Raw genomic sequence first — 17,288 nt, 5'->3', positions numbered from 1 at the left:
ACATCCACCAGAACAGTAAATAACCCAGACATCAGAGTACTGAATGCATTTATTTTGGCTTTGCAGGTTTGTTCTGCAGAACAGAGTATATCGCGCAGCAGGAACATTCGATCGCCGCAGAAATCGGAGCGTATAGAGGAGATACGGAGGGAGGGTCACAATAATCTGTGCACAGCCAGCAAATGCCCTTATATCATCCAGGCACTACAGTCTCCTCAGCATATAGACTATTACCCTGTGTACATATAGAGCTAATGTGCAATGAGTACATACATATCACTGTCTGTGCAAACATTTATTACTTCAGATCTGTGCATGTATTTAAATGTAAATAAATATATGCACATATGGTACTATATATATATATATATATATATATATATATATATATATGAGTTATATGTGTGTGTATATATATATATATATATATATATATATGTCAATTTTGTCAGACCGGCACTCCCATATGCATATATAGTCCGCTCCGGTGCCCTCAGACCCAATGGTGTAGAGAAGAAGAAAACACTGCGGCACTCGGAGACTTAAGCATGACAAATGTATTCAAAATGCCAACATGTGAACTCCAACGTTTCGGGGCTCACCTGCATATGCACCTTGACAGAGGGGCAGGTGAGCCCCGAAACGTTGGAGTTCACATGTTGGCATTTTGAATACATTTGTCATGCTTAAGTGTACGAGTGCTGCAGTGTTTTCTTCTTCTTCTTCTCTCTCTCTCTCTCTCTCTATATATATATTATATATATATATATATATATACACACCCATACTAACTTTTTTAGAGATGACTAAAGCCAAATTGTACGGTAGGTTACGGAGGCCTTGGGGAGGAGCTGTGACCTGTCCCCTTTGTCATGCTGACTGTACCCCACAACCCTCACTGCTGACCCCACACAGCTTTCTGGTAAACATTGGCACATGGGAAATAAATAGAGGCACCATAAACGCCTTGTCTATGTCCTAAAATCTAGATTTGGCCCTATAAATAACATATGTTATGTATGTACACAGGTATATATATATTTTTTGCAGTTCAAGGGGATACTGTACACATGTATAAGCCCACATCAACACATAAGTACTTAGGAAATTAACTCACCCGTCATCAGCCATAGCAGTATAGTTATACCTAGTCCTATTTCCTGATTAAAGAGGAAGTATCGGCTTTATAAGGTAACCTATGGGCAGGCTTACCATACTATCCCTTTAAACCAGGACACTCATGAATTACACAGGTTCTGTGGCTGGCTGACCTCAAGCCTGCATTTCACCTGGTTTTAATCAGCCACAGAACCTGTGTAATCCATGAGCGTCCCTGTTTAAAGGGATAGTATGGCAAGCCTACCTATGGGTAATGCCATGTACTAGAGCAGGCCTGGCCAACCTGTGGCTCTCCAGCTGTTGTGAAACTACACCTCCCAGCATGCTCTGCCACGGTTTTAGCATTTCCTAACATCACAAGTGTAGCTGGGCATGCTGGGACGTGTAGTTTCACAACAGCTGGAGAGCCACAGGTTGGCCAGGGCTGTACTAGAGCAGTCTAGAGGCGGATGATCTGCTTCAGGAAAAGCCTTTGTCTTGCTCTGAAACCCCTATGGATGAGGCAGTGGCTGAATGGACTGCCATCTGCAATAACTGGCTTTACCCAGAAGCCCCTTCAACTTTTGAAAAGGATCATTTGCATATTTTACCACAGGGGTACAGCTTCAAATTGTCCCTACCTTTTCTCATTGTTCTAGCAAGAATCATATATTTTTAATATGTATATTTTTTATTTCTCTTCTTGGATTACGCAGCAATTTGCGTTTCTTTAAGTAAGAACAGTAGTGGGGGAGATGTGTCAAATCTTGGAGAGAGTGGAGAAAGTACCAACTAATCAGCTCCTGTCATTTTTCAAAGAAGCTGATTGGCTGGTACGTTATCTCTCTCCGCTTTATCTCTCTCCAAGCTTCGGTAAATCTTTCCCTATATAATTTTTTACGCCAGGAGACTGAGCTGTGCCATTCAGAAGGCAGGAAGAGTTTACAAGTTAGAGCCTAATAGGCCCTACACACTGGGCGATATTACTGAAAGATATGAACGATCTCGTTCATTAATGAACGAGATACCGTTCATATCTTTGAGTGTGGAGGCTCCAGCGATGAACGATGTGCGGCCCCGTGCTCGTTTATCGTTGGTGAGCCGTCGCTTGTGTATGCAGGCCAATATGGACGATCTCGTCCATATTTGCATGCACTGCTAAGGAGCCAGGTGACGGGGGGGTGAAGAAACTTCACTCCTCCCGTCACTGTGCCCCCGCCGCCAGGTTGCCCGTCGGCCGTATCCGCCGTCGGACAGCTCGGCGGTGGATCGCATAGTGTGTAGGGCCAATAAGCCATGGTGAGTGCAGCTGATGTGTGCCAACCTCTGTTCCTGCAGTAAATTTCAGATTTCAGTAGAAGAAACAATTCCTCATGACATCACACTATTTGTTACTCATGGAAAAGATGTCTGGTCAATATCGTAAAAAGTGATACTTCCCCCTTAACAGGAATCTCTTTGCATACAATATGGCCACCATCCTGCTCTGAGCAGTACAGAGGGAAGCTTTGTCTTATAGCAAGAGAGGTATCTTATTACATTGTTCTGTTGTGGCAACAACAAGGTTGGAAAAACATCTCAGCGACCCTCAGGGGTGTCAGTAAACACAAACTAAGATTGGATATTTTTTTTCTTCATGATACTCTTAAAACGCAGGAGGCAGCGCACCTATAACGGGACCTGTTAGGCAGCTAGAGTGTTACTGAAAATACAATACAATCGCATCGTCTTAAAAGAGAAACAAAAGAACTCACTACTTATTGTAAAAAATAAATCCCCTTCCCCCCCTCCTCCCCAAAACCACTTGTTTGCCGTGGGTGGAAAGCATTCCAGAGAGGCGCATGCTTTTGGCAAGTACTGGCGAGAATTGCGTCAAGATGTCACTGTCTTCTCAGCTGGGCGGGAGATACCCACAGAGCGGAAGGCACTTAGTTCAATCCTCAGTATGGCTGAAGAAGGTTGGTGCAAGGAGGAGGCTTGAGATAGGGACAAGAGATTGGTTTTCCCATTTGTGTATCTGAGGTCCAGTGTCTGTGTGACCCGTCAGAGGTAATCTGCCAGGAGGAGGTGGCATGCCTCAGTTTGGAGTATTTATAAACACGGCGCGAGAAGTACAATACGGTCACCATGAGACGAAATGTAGGCTGCAACAGAGTTGGAACCTCGGCCTTACTACCATACCGTGGCTAGTAAGCACAGTATGAAGAGTCACCTCTGTGCTTAAGACAGAGGATATATAGAAGCTCCCAACTCACGATAAACATGTAGATCTTACTCAGAACAGCACATAACTCAGAGAATTAAGAGCCATCTCTGTAGGTAACCGTTGTAAGCCACCTCACCATAAGACTGAGTTGTGGAATGATGGAGTGGCTCTTTAGCACAGAAATAAAGGTCTATGAGTGTTAGAGTGGAGAACCTAAGTGCTCTTCTGGGCCACCAGTTCATGACTGGCGGCTCCCACAAGCTATACGGTCCTTCTCTGCTCCACCCATCTCACCGCGCTCCTCCATCTCGGCCTCTGTCCTCTATCTTCTCCCGCTTGCGTCCTGTTTCCCCAACTCCTGCTTCCACCACCCCTTTCCCTCCAGTCACCAGACTGCTAATTTCATCTGTGGGTGAGCGACCAATGCTCCCATCCACCTGTACCCGGATATCTGGAGAGATAGACAGCTGATGGTGGGGCACTAGGCCTCCGTTGTCCGTACACTTTGGGTATAGGTATGTTTTCATCTGTCCCTTGCCCTTGACATTGACGGTCCCTCTGTAGTCAAAGTCATAGCCCATTTTCACAAGCACCCTATAGCTTTCCTCACTCGCTTGAATGCGGCACTCCACACCTGTTGTGTCCATTCTGCTGGCAATGTTCACAGTGTCCCCCCAGATGTCGTAAAGCAACTTGGTGGTACCAATCACGCCAGCAGTCAGTGGGCCGTGGTTGAACCCAATGCGGAGCTTGAAATTAAACCACAGCATGTTGTTGTTGAAATCGTCCACCACGTTCATCATTTCCTTGGCAAACTCAAAGAGCGTCTGCAGGTGGCGGTGAGGTTGGCTGCTGTCCTGGCACTGAGATGGGTTCAGCCCAGAAGCAGCCATGTATGTGGCTCCAATGGTTTTGATCTTCTCAATGCAAGAGTAATGCGGCTTACTGAGGAGTTCATCAAAATCTCCGATGAGCTCATTGAGAACGCGGTAGCACTCTTTGCCACCCTCATAGTTCTCTTCGTAGAATTCACTGAAGTTGACTATGCTGGCGAATATGACACCAGCGTCGTCGTGGTTTTTGGAGTAACTCTGGGAGACCTTCAGTTGCTCAGCCACGTGATAAGGGATGATGTTGCGAAGAAGCCAGTCGGCCTGATCTCTCATACTCTGGATTTTGGTGCGGTGAAGGTCGGCTTCCACGTCTCCATGGTAGTGCAAACGGTAACTGACTTCGAACTCTCGATTCAAGAACCACACCAACAGGAGGAGAAGGAAATAGGCCACAGCCAGCTCCTGCCCAAGCTGTGAGGATGGCGTAGTGCCAAGACCCAGGGTATCAGTGGAAGGAGAGGGAGAGCTGAAAGGAGACAAGACATTAGACATTCAGTTTAGGTGTGTTTCCTCATTACTCAAGTCTCACTTTCTATATTTTGTAATTATGGTCCATCATACTTTATACTGCAGTTCCTAAGGGGGGAGAATTATCAAACCTACAACGAAAAAGTAGAAGTGCGAACAGCTACCAATCACATTCTAGCGACCATTTATCTTTTACATTCTGTAAAATGATAGCTAAAATCTGAAGGGTTGCTATGGGAAACACCTTTAAAAAAACACAAAAATAAGGTAAAAGAGGAGGTGTTGCCCATAGCAACCAAATGTGTCACCAGGATGGGTCTGTTTTGTCCACATGTCACCAGGATGGGGTCTGCTTTGTACATGTATCACCAGGATGGCGTGTGCTTTGTACATCTGTCACCAAGATGGGGTCTGCTTTGTATACGTGGCACCAGGATGGGGTCTGCTTTGTACACGTGGCACCAGGATGCCCCATAACTGTCTTTGTACGCATGGCACCAGGATGGGGAGTGCTTTGCGCATGTGGCACCGGGATGAGGTGTGCTTTGTGCACGTGGCATCAGGATGGGGTGTGCTTTGTGCACGTGGCACCAGGATGGGGTGTTCTTTGTGTACGTGGCACCAGGATAGGGTGTGCTTTGTACATGTGGTACCAGGATGTGGTGTGCTTTGTGCACGAGGCACCAGGATGGGGTGTGCGTTGTACATGTGGTACCAGGATGTGGTGTGCTTTGTGCCCTGGCACCAGGATGGGGTGTGCTTTGTGCACTGTCACCAGGATGGGGTGTGCATTGTGCACGTTGCACCAGGATGGGGTGTGCTTTGTGCACCGGGATGGGGTGTGTTTTGTGTACATGGCACCAGGATGGGGTGTGCTTTGTGCAAGTGTTTCCAGGATGGGGTGTTCTTTGTGCACTGGCACCAGGATGGGGTGTGCTTTGTGCACATGGCACCAGGATGGGGTGTGCTTTGTGCACGAGGCACCAGGATGGGGTGTGCGTTGTACATGTGGTACCAGGATGTGGTGTGCTTTGTGCCCTGGCACCAGGATGGGGTGTGCTTTGTGCACTGTCACCAGGATGGGGTGTGCATTGTGCACGTTGCACCAGGATGGGGTGTGCTTTGTGCACCGGGATGGGGTATGTTTTGTGTACATGGCACCAGGATGGGGTGTTCTTTGTGTACGTGGCACCAGGATGGGGTGTTCTTTGTGTACGTGGCACCAGGATAGGGTGTGCGTTGTACATGTGGTACCAGGATGGGGTGTGCTTTGTGCACGAGGCACCAGGATGGGGTGTTCTTTGTGCCCTGGCACCAGGATGGGGTGTGCTTTGTGCACTGTCACCAGGATGGGGTGTGCATTGTGCACGTTGCACCAGGATGGGGTGTGCTTTGTGCACGTGGCACCAGGATGGGGTGTGCTTTGTGCACATTGCACCAGGATGGGGTGTGCTTTGTGCACCGGGATGGGGTATGTTTTGTGTACATGGCACCAGGATGGGGTGTGCTTTGTGCACGTGTTTCCAGGATGGGGTGTTCTTTGTGCACTGGCACCAGGATGGGGTGTGCTTTGTGCACGTGGCACCAGGATGGGGTGTGCTTTGTGCACCGGGATGGGGTGAGTTCTGTGCACGTGGCACCAGGATGTGGTGTGCTTTGTGCACGTGTCTCCAGGATGGGGTGTTCTTTGTGCACTGGCACCAGGATGGGGTGTGCTTTGTGCACATTGCACCAGGATGGGGTGTGCTTTGTGCACCGGGATGGGGTATGTTTTGTGTACATGGCACCAGGATGGGGTGTTCTTTGTGTACGTGGCACCAGGATGGGGTGTTCTTTGTGTACGTGGCACCAGGATAGGGTGTGCGTTGTACATGTGGTACCAGGATGGGGTGTGCTTTGTGCACGAGGCACCAGGATGGGGTGTTCTTTGTGCCCTGGCACCAGGATGGGGTGTGCATTGTACACGTGTCACCAGGATGGGGTGTGCATTGTACACGTGGCACCAGGATGCCCGATAACTGTCTTTTACACGTGTCACCAGGATGGGGTCTGCTTTGTACGCATGGCAACAGGATGGGGTGTGCTATGCGCATGTGGCACCGGGATGAGGTGTGCTTTGTGCACGTGGCATCAGGATGGGGTGTTCTTTGTGTACGTGGCACCAGGATGGGGTGTTCTTTGTGTACGTGGCACCAGGATAGGGTGTGCGTTGTACATGTGGTACCAGGATGGGGTGTGCTTTGTGCACGAGGCACCAGGATGGGGTGTTCTTTGTGCCCTGGCACCAGGATGGGGTGTGCTTTGTGCACTGTCACCAGGATGGGGTGTGCATTGTGCACGTTGCACCAGGATGGGGTGTGCTTTGTGCACCGGGATGGGGTATGTTTTGTGTACATGGCACAAGGATGGGGTGTGCTTTGTGCACTGGCACCAGGATGGGGTGTGCTTTGTGCACGTGGCACCAGGATGGGGTGTGCTTTGTGCACATTGCACCAGGATGGGGTGTGCTTTGTGCACCGGGATGGGGTATGTTTTGTGTACATGGCACTAGGATGGGGTGTGCTTTGTGCACGTGTTTCCAGGATGGGGTGTTCTTTGTGCACTGGCACCAGGATGGGGTGTGCTTTGTGCACGTGGCACCAGGATGGGGTGTGCTTTGTGCACGTGTCTCCAGGATGGGGTGTTCTTTGTGCACTGGCACCAGGATGGGGTGTGCTTTGTGCACTGGCACCAGGTTGGGATGTGCTTTGTACACATAGCACCAGGATGGGGTGTGCTTTGTGCACTGGCACCAGGATGGGGTGTGCTTTGTACACGTGACACCAGGATGGGGTGTGCTTTGTGCACGTGTCACCAGGATGGGGTGTGCTTTGTGCACTGTCACCAGGATGGGGTGTGCATTGTGCATGTGGCACCAGGATGGGGTGTGCTTTGTACACGTGTCATGTACACGTGTCACCAGGATGGGGTCTGCTTTGTACATCTGTCACCAGGATGGGGTCTGCTTTGTACACGTGTCACCAGGATGGGGTCTGCTTTGTACACGTGGCACCAGGATGCCCGATAACTGTCTTTTACACGTGTCACCAGGATGGGGTCTGCTTTGTACGCATGGCAACAGGATGGGGTGTGCTATGCGCATGTGGCACCGGGATGAGGTGTGCTTTGTGCACGTGGCATCAGGATGGGGTGTTCTTTGTGTACGTGGCACCAGGATGGGGTGTTCTTTGTGTACGTGGCACCAGGATAGGGTGTGCGTTGTACATGTGGTACCAGGATGGGGTGTGCTTTGTGCACGAGGCACCAGGATGGGGTGTTCTTTGTGCCCTGGCACCAGGATGGGGTGTGCTTTGTGCACTGTCACCAGGATGGGGTGTGCATTGTGCACGTTGCACCAGGATGGGGTGTGCTTTGTGCACCGGGATGGGGTATGTTTTGTGTACATGGCACCAGGATGGGGTGTGCTTTGTGCACTGGCACCAGGATGGGGTGTGCTTTGTGCACGTGGCACCAGGATGGGGTGTGCTTTGTGCACATTGCACCAGGATGGGGTGTGCTTTGTGCACCGGGATGGGGTATGTTTTGTGTACATGGCACCAGGATGGGGTGTGCTTTGTGCACGTGTTTCCAGGATGGGGTGTTCTTTGTGCACTGGCACCAGGATGGGGTGTGCTTTGTGCACGTGGCACCAGGATGGGGTGTGCTTTGTGCACCGGGATGGGGTGAGTTCTGTGCACGTGGCACCAGGATGTGGTGTGCTTTGTGCACGTGTCTCCAGGATGGGGTGTTCTTTGTGCACTGGCACCAGGATGGGATGTGCTTTGTACACGTGGTACCAGGATGGGGTGTGCTTTGTACACGTGGCACCAGGATGGGGTGTGCTTTGTGCCTGTGGCACCAGGATGGGCTGTGCTTTGTGCACTGGCACCAGGATGGGGTGTTCTTTGTGCACTGGCATCAGGATGGGGTGTGCTCTGTGCACTGACACCAGGATGGGGTGTTCTTTCTGTCTGTGGCACCAGAATGGGGTGTGCTTTGTGTACGTGGCACCAGGATGGGGTGTGCTTTGTACATGTGGCATCAGGATTGGATGTGCTTTGTGTACGTGGCACCAGGATGGGGTGTGCGGCACAAGGATGGAGTGTGCTTTGTGCACATGTCACCAGGATGGGGTGTGCTTTGTGCACCAGGATGGAGTGTGCTTTGTGCACATGTCACCAGGATGGGGTGTGCTTTGTGCACCAGGATGGGGTGTGCTTTGTGCATGTGGCACCAGGATGGGGTGTGCTTTGTACACGTGGCACCAGGATGGGGTGTGCTTTGTACACATGGTACTAGGATGGGGTGTGCGGTGTACACATGGCACCAGGATGGGGTGTGCTTTGTGCACTGGCACCAGGATGGGGTGTGCTTTGTGCATTTGGCACCAGGATGGGGTGTGCTTTGTGCATGTGGCACCAGGATGGGGTGTGCTTTATGCACGTGTCTCCAGAATGGGGTGTTACTTGTGCACTGGCACCAGGATGTGGTGTGCTTTGACCACGTGGCACCAGGTTGGGATGTGCTTTGTGCACGTGGCACCAGGATGGGGTGTGCTTTGTGCACTTGGCACCAGGATGGGGTGTGCTTTGTACACGTGACACCAGGATGGGGTGTGCTTTGTGCACGTGTCACCAGGATGGGGTGTGCTTTGTGCACTGGCACCAGGATGGGGTGTGCATTGTGCATGTGGCACCAGGATGGGGTGTGCTTTGTACACGTGTCACCAGGATGGGGTCTGCTTTGTACATCTGTCACCAGGATGGGGTCTGCTTTGTACACGTGTCACCAGGATGGGGTCTGCTTTGTACACGTGGCACCAGGATGCCCCATAACTGTCTTTTACACGTGTCACCAGGATGGGGTCTGATTTGTACACATGGCAACAGGATGGGGTGTGCTATGCGCATGTGGCACCGGTATGAGGTGTGCTTTGTGCACGTGGCATCAGGATGGAGTGTGCTTTGTGCACGTGGCACCAGGATGGGGTGTTCTTTGTGTACGTGGCACCAGGATGGGGTGTGCTTCGTGCACATGGCACCAGGATGGGGTGTGCTTTGTACACGTGGCACCAGGATGGGGTGTGCTTTGTACACGTGGTACCAGGATGGGGTGTGCTTTGTACACGTGGCACCAGGATGGGGTGTGCTTTGTGCATGTGGCACCAGGATGGGCTGTGCTTTGTGCACTGGTACCAGGATGGGGTGTGCTTTGTGCACGTGTCTCCAGAATGGGGTGTTATTTGTGCACTGGCACCAGGATGGGGTGTTCTTTGTGCACTGGCATCAGGATGGGGTGTGCTCTGTGCACTGACACCAGGATGGGGTGTTCTTTCTGTCTGTGGCACCAGAATGGGGTGTGCTTTGTGTACGTGGCACCAGGATGGGGTGTGCTTTGTACATGTGGCATCAGGATTGGATGTGCTTTGTGTACGTGGCACCAGGATGGGGTGTGCGGCACCAGGATGGAGTGTGCTTTGTGCACATGTCACCAGGATGGGGTGTGCTTTGTGCACCAGGATGGGGTGTGCTTTGTGCATGTGGCACCAGGATGGGGTGTGCTTTGTACACGTGGCACCAGGATGGGGTGTGCTTTGTACACATGGTACTAGGATGGGGTGTGCTGTGTACACGTGGCACCAGAATGGGGTGTGCTTTGTGCACTGGCACAAGGATGGGGTGTGCTTTGTGCATTTGGCACCAGGATGGGGTGTGCTTTGTGCATGTGGCACCAGGATGGGGTGTGCTTTGTGCACGTGTCTCCAGAATGGGGTGTTACTTGTGCACTGGCACCAGGATGTGGTCTGCTTTGACCACGTGGCACCAGGTTGGGATGTGCTTTGTGCACGTGGCACCAGGGTGTGCTTTGTGCACTTGGCACCAGGATGGGGTGTGCTTTGTGCACGTGGCACCAGGATGGGGTGTGCTTTGTGCAAATGGCACCAGGATGGGGTGTGCTTTGTGCACGTGGCACCAGGATGGGATGTGCTTTGTGTATGTGGCACCAGGATGGGGTGTGCTTTGTGCACTGGCACCAGGATGGGGTGTGCTTTGTGCACTGGCACCAGGATGGGGTGTGCTTTGTGCACGTGGCACCAGGATGGTGTGTGCTTTGTGCACGTGGCACCAGGATGGGGTGTGCTTTGTGCACATGGCACCAGGATGGGATGTACTTTGTGTATGTGGCACCAGGATGGGGTGTGCTTTGTGCACGTGGCACCAGGATGGGGTGTGCTTTGTGCACGTGGCACCAGGATGGGGTGTGCTTTGTGTATGTGGCACCAGGATGGGGTGTGCTTTGTGCGCTGGCACCAGGATGGGAGTATGTTTGTGCACGTGGCACCAGGATGGGATGTGCTTTGTGTATGTGCCACCAGGATGGGAATGTGCTTTGTGCACGTGGCACCAGGATGGGAGTGTGCTTTGTGTATGTGGCACCAGGATGGGGTGTGCTTTGTGCACTAGCACCAGGATGGGAGTGTGCTTTGTGCACGTGGCACCAGGATGGGATGTGCTTTGTGTATGTGGCACCAGGATGGGAGTGTGCTTTGTGCACTGGCACCAGGATGGGATGTGCTTTGTGTATGTGGCACCAGGATGGGGTGTGCTTTGTGCGCTGGCACCAGGATGGGAGTGTGCTTTGTGAACATGGCACCAGGATGGGGTGTGCTTTGTGTATGTGGCACCAGGATGGAGTGTGCTTTGATCACATGGCACCAGGATGGGATGTACTTTGTGCACGTGGCACCAGGATGGGATGTGCTTTGTGTATGTGGCTCCAGGATAGGGTGTGCTTTGTGCACGTGGCACCAGAATGGGATGTGCTTTGTGTATGTGGCACCATGATGGAGTGTGCTTTGTGCACCAGGATGGGGTGTGCTTTGATCACGTAGCACCAGGATGGGATGTGCTTTGCGCACGTGGCACCAGGATGGAGTGTGCTTTGATCACATGGCACCAGGATGGAATGTTCTTTGTGCACGTGGCACCAGGATGGAGTGTGCTTTGATCACATGGCACCAGGATGGGATGTGCTTTGTGCACGTGGCACCAGGATTGGATGTGCTTTGTGTATGTGGCACCAGGATAGGGTGTGCTTTGTGCACGTGGCACCAGAATTGGATGTGCTTTGCGTATGTGGCACCAGGATGGGATGTGCTTTGTGCACGTGGCACCAGGATGGAATGTTCTTTGTGCAAGTGGCACCAGGATGGAGTGTGCTTTGATCACATGGCACCAGGATGGGGTGTGCTTTGTGTATGTGGCACCAGGATGGGATGTGCTTTGTGTATGTGGCACCAGGATGGGGTGTGCTTTGTGTATGTGGCACCAGGATGGGGTGTGCTTTGTGCGCTGGCACCAGGATGGGAGTGTGCTTTGATCACATGGCACCAGGATGGGGTGTGCTTTGTGTATGTGGCACCAGGATGGGGTGTGCTTTGTGCACGTGGCACCAGGATGGGATATACTTTGTGCACGTGGCACCAGGATGGGATGTGCTTTGTGTATGTGGCACCAGGATAGGGTGTGCTTTGTGCACGTGGCACCAGAATGGGATGTGCTTTGTGTATGTGGCACCAGGATGGAGTGTGCTTTGTGCACCAGGATGGGGTGTGCTTTGATCACATAGCACCAGGATGGGATGTGCTTTGTGCACGTGGCACCAGGATGGAGTGTGCTTTGATCACATGGCACCAGGATGGGATGTGCTTTGTGCACGTGGCACCAGGATGGGATGTGCTTTGTGTATGTGGCACCAGGATAGGGTGTGCTTTGTGCACGTGGCACCAGAATTGGATGTGCTTTGTGTATGTGGCACCAGGATGGAGTGTGCTTTGTGCACCAGGATGGGGTGTGCTTTGATCACGTAGCACCAGGATGGAATGTTCTTTGTGCACGTGGCACCAGGATGGAGTGTGCTTTGATCACATGGCACCAGGATGGGGTGTGCTTTGTGTATGTGGCACCAGGATGGGATGTGCTTTGTGTATGTGGCACCAGGATGGGGTGTGCTTTGTGCACGTGGCACCAGGATGGGATGTGGTTTGATCACGTAGCACCAGGATGGGGTGTGCTTTGCTCACGTAGCACCAGGATGGGATGTGCTTTGTGTATGTGGCACCAGGATGGAGTGTGCTTTGTGCACGTGGCACCAGAATGGGATGTGCTTTGATCACATGGCACCAGGATGGGGTGTGCTTTGTGCACGTGGCACCAGGATGGAGTGTGCTTTGTGCACCAGGATGGGGTGTGCTTTGATCACGTAGCACCAGGATGGAATGTTCTTTGTGCACGTGGCACCAGGATGGAGTGTGCTTTGATCACATGGCACCAGGATGGGGTGTGCTTTGTGTATGTGGCACCAGAATGGGATGTGCTTTGTGTATGTGGCACCAGGATGGGGTGTGCTTTGTGTATGTGGCACCAGGATGGGGTGTGCTTTGTGCGCTGGCACCAGGATGGGAGTGTGCTTTGTGAACATGGCACCAGGATGGGAGTGTGCTTTGTGTATGTGGCACCAGGATGGGGTGTGCTTTGTGCATGTGGCACCAGGATGGGATGTACTTTGTGCACGTGGCACCAGGATGGGATGTGCTTTGTGTATGTGGCACCAGGATAGGGTGTGCTTTGTGCACGTGGCACCAGAATGGGATGTGCTTTGTGTATGTGGCACTAGGATGGAGTGTGCTTTGTGCACCAGGATGGGGTGTGCTTTGATCACGTAGCACCAGGATGGGATGTGCTTTGTGCACGTGGCACCAGGATGGAGTGTGCTTTGATCACATGGCACCAGGATGGGATGTGCTTTGTGCACGTGGCACCAGGATGGGATGTGCTTTGTGTATGTGGCACCAGGATAGGGTGTGCTTTGTGCACGTGGCACCAGAATTGGATGTGCTTTGTGTATGTGGCACCAGGATGGAGTGTGCTTTGTGCACCAGGATGGGGTGTGCTTTGATCACGTAGCACCAGGATGGAATGTTCTTTGTGCACGTGGCACCAGGATGGAGTGTGCTTTGATCACATGGCACCAGGATGGGGTGTGCTTTGTGTATGTGGCACCAGGATGGGATGTGCTTTGTGTATGTGGCACCAGGATGGGGTGTGCTTTGTGCACGTGGCACCAGGATGGGATGTGCTTTGATCACGTAGCACCAGGATGGGGTGTGCTTTGATCACGTAGCACCAGAATGGGATGTGCTTTGTGTATGTGGCACCAGGATGGGGTGTGCCTTGTGCACGTGGCACCAGGATGGGATGTGCTTTGATCACGTAGCACCAGGATGGGGTGTGCTTTGATCACGTAGCACCAGGATGGGATGTGCTTTGTGTATGTGGCACCAGGATAGGGTGTGCTTTGTGCACCAGGATGGGGTGTGCTTTGATCACGTAGCACCAGGATGGGATGTGCTTTGTGCACCAGGATGGAGTGTGCTTTGATCACATGGCACCAGGATGGGGTGTGCTTTGTGCACGTGGCACCAGGATGGAGTGTGCTTTGATCACATGGCACCAGGATGGGATGTGCTTTGTGCACGTGGCACCAGGATGGAGTGTGCTTTGATCACGTAGCACCAGGATGGGATGTGCTTTGTGCATGTGGCACCAGGATGGAGTGTGCTTTGATCACATGGCACCAGGATGGGATGTGCTTTGTGGATGTGTCCCTAGTAGAAGCTCAGCACAGTCAGACAAGGTGAGATGTTCGCCTGCCCTGATGGTCTCACAGAAAGAACAGCCCTGATCATTGATCATTGTCCATAATGTTTTATATATTGAGTTAAATGCTGCACATATGTTTTAATCAAGCCCATCATATACAGTATACACTATATACAATTGTAACAAAAAGCCATTACATCTAATGGTCTGGGGGTATATTTACTATTGGTTGGTTTAGCCGGTTAGGCTGGTTTAGAATTTATTTCTGCTGCCGCTGTAGAACCCACCGGCAAACGCCCAATAGTAAATATACACCCTGACGGAATTTTCCTGATGCTATATAGTGAGCTGTGATTATGTCGCCATAAGAACGTCCATTTGATTCTCCATATCTCATCTTACCTGTAGTTTGTTTCCATGTCAGACTCTGGTATTACTGGGGCTCTAGAAAAAAAAAGAAATAAACAATTAACATTATTTAAAACGAATAAAGCATCTAATCTGCTCTGCATTCTCCCCCAGCGGCCCCCACATACCTGGCTGGAAACAGCGGCAGATACAGGAGAATCAGCAGCGCCGCACCGGCCAGAGTTGCAAGAGAGGATCGCAGCCAGGAGCTCAGCTGACAGAAGTTACAGTACTGCACCATAGGGATCACAAGAGCGGAACACAGGAACATGGTATACTGTAGGAGGTACAGAGACACAATGTGACCACCAGAGGGCAGCACTCTACAGGTCTACACAACAATCCTCATTACCCAGATTACATAATCAGAGTGTGTTTCTGTGATAGATGATTTTCAGTGCCAGCAGCCCACCACTAACAGTAGGTGTTTAAGGGGACAAATGAGTGGATGGAACACAATTTAGCAGTATTGCTAGGTTTTTAGGTGTAATGTTAATGACAATTATACGTTCACGTGTCAGCCTCCTAAGTAGTTACTGCTGTATGAGAGTATCGTCTCAGTGATGTCACTATTGTCGCTAATTCTTAGTACATTGCTGGATTTTGGTGGTCATTCCGAGTTGATCGCAGCCAGCAACTTTTTGCTGCTGGTGCGATCAACTAGTACACGCCTATGGGGGAGTGTAGTTTAGCTTAGCAGGGCTGTGATCGCTTGTGCAGCCCTGTAATCCAATGCATATACAGTAACCCCACTCATATACACAATCCCACGTGTATACAGTAACCATACTCATATACAGTAACCTCACGCATATACAGTAACCCTACTCATATACAGTAACCCCACTCATATACTGTAACCCCAAGCATATACAGTAATCTCACTCATATACAGTAACTACACTCATATACACAATCCCACGTGTATACAGTAACCACACTCATATACAGTAACCTCACGCATATACAGTAACCCCACTCATATACAGTAACTCCTCTCATATACTGTAACCCCACTCATATACTGTAACCCCAAGCATATACAGTAATCTCACTCATATACAGTAACCCCACTCATATACACAATCCCACGTGTATACAGTAACCACACTCATATACAGTAACCTCACGCATATACAGTAACCCTACTCATATACAGTAACCCCACTCATATACTGTAACCCCAAGCATATACAGTAATCTCACTCATATACAGTAACTACACTCATATACTGTAACCCCACTCATATACTGTAACCCCACTCATATATAGTACCCCACGCATATACAGTAACCCCACTCATATACAGTAATCCCACTCATATACAGTAATCCAACGCATATACAGTAACCCCACACATATACAGTAACCTCACGCATATATAGTAATCACACTCATATACAGTAATCCCATGCATATACAGTAACCCCACACATATACAGTAATCCCACTCATATACTGTAACCCCACTCATATACTGTAACCCCACACATATACAGTAACCCCACACATATACTGTAACCCCACACATATACTGTAACCTCACACATATACTGTAACCCCACACATATACTGTAACCTCACACATATACTGTAACCCCACACATATACTGTAACCCCATGCATATACTGTAACCCCACACATATACAGTAACCCCACTCATATACTATAACCCCACGCATATACAGTAATCCTGCACATAAACAGTAACCCCACTCATACAGTAACCACACTCATATACTGTAACCCCACTCATATACTGTAACCCCACATATATACAGTAACCCCACACATATACTGTAACCTCACACATATACAGTAACCCCACACATATACTGTAACCCCATGCATATACTGTAACCCCACACATATACAGTAACCCCACTCATATACTATAACCCCACGCATATACAGTAATCCCATTTATATACAGTAACCCCACTCATATACAGTAACCCCACACATATACAGTAATCTCACTCATATACAGTAACCCCACTCATATACAGTAATCTCACTAATATGCAGTAACCCCACTCATATACAGTAACCCCACACATATACAGTAATCTCACTAATATACAGTAACCCCACTCATATACAGTAACCCCACACATATACAGTAATTCCATTATATAAAATAACCCCACTCATATACAGTAACCCCACTCATATACAGTAACCGCACACATATACAGTAACCCCACTCATATACAGTAATCTCACTAATATGCAGTAACCCCACTCATATACAGTAACCCCACACATATACAATAATCTCACTAATATACAGTAACCCCACTCATATACAGTAACCCCACACATATACAGTAATTCCATTTATATAAAATAACCCCACTCATATACAGTAACCCCACTCATATACAGTAACCACACACATATACAGTAATCTCACTAATATGCAGTAACCCCACTCATATACAGTAACCCCACTCATATACAGTAATCCCATACGTATACAGTAACCCCACTCATATACAGTAATCCCATA

At 50.1% G+C, this 17,288-nt stretch overlaps 1 protein-coding gene across 1 annotated transcript in view; it reads right to left on the bottom strand.

The window, feature by feature from the left end:
• Positions 1 to 690: 690 nt before the first annotated feature.
• Positions 691 to 17,288, bottom strand: part of ADCY9 (adenylate cyclase 9) — a 106,776-nt gene continuing 90,178 nt past the window's right edge. Inside the window, exons 8-10 of the mRNA XM_063935023.1 lie at positions 14,903 to 15,051; positions 14,769 to 14,810; positions 691 to 4,663 (exon numbers count right to left, since the gene is read on the bottom strand). Coding sequence (XP_063791093.1) covers positions 3,595 to 4,663; positions 14,769 to 14,810; positions 14,903 to 15,051 — 1,260 coding nt within the window. The 3' untranslated portion in view covers positions 691 to 3,594. The remainder of the gene's footprint in view (positions 4,664 to 14,768; positions 14,811 to 14,902; positions 15,052 to 17,288) is intronic.

Source organism: Pseudophryne corroboree, chromosome 7 (assembly GCF_028390025.1).
Source record: "Pseudophryne corroboree isolate aPseCor3 chromosome 7, aPseCor3.hap2, whole genome shotgun sequence".
Taxonomy (NCBI): Eukaryota; Metazoa; Chordata; class Amphibia; order Anura; family Myobatrachidae; genus Pseudophryne; species Pseudophryne corroboree.
The sequence above is the reverse complement of the archived record's forward strand: the minus strand, read 5'-3'. Positions and strand labels throughout refer to the sequence as shown.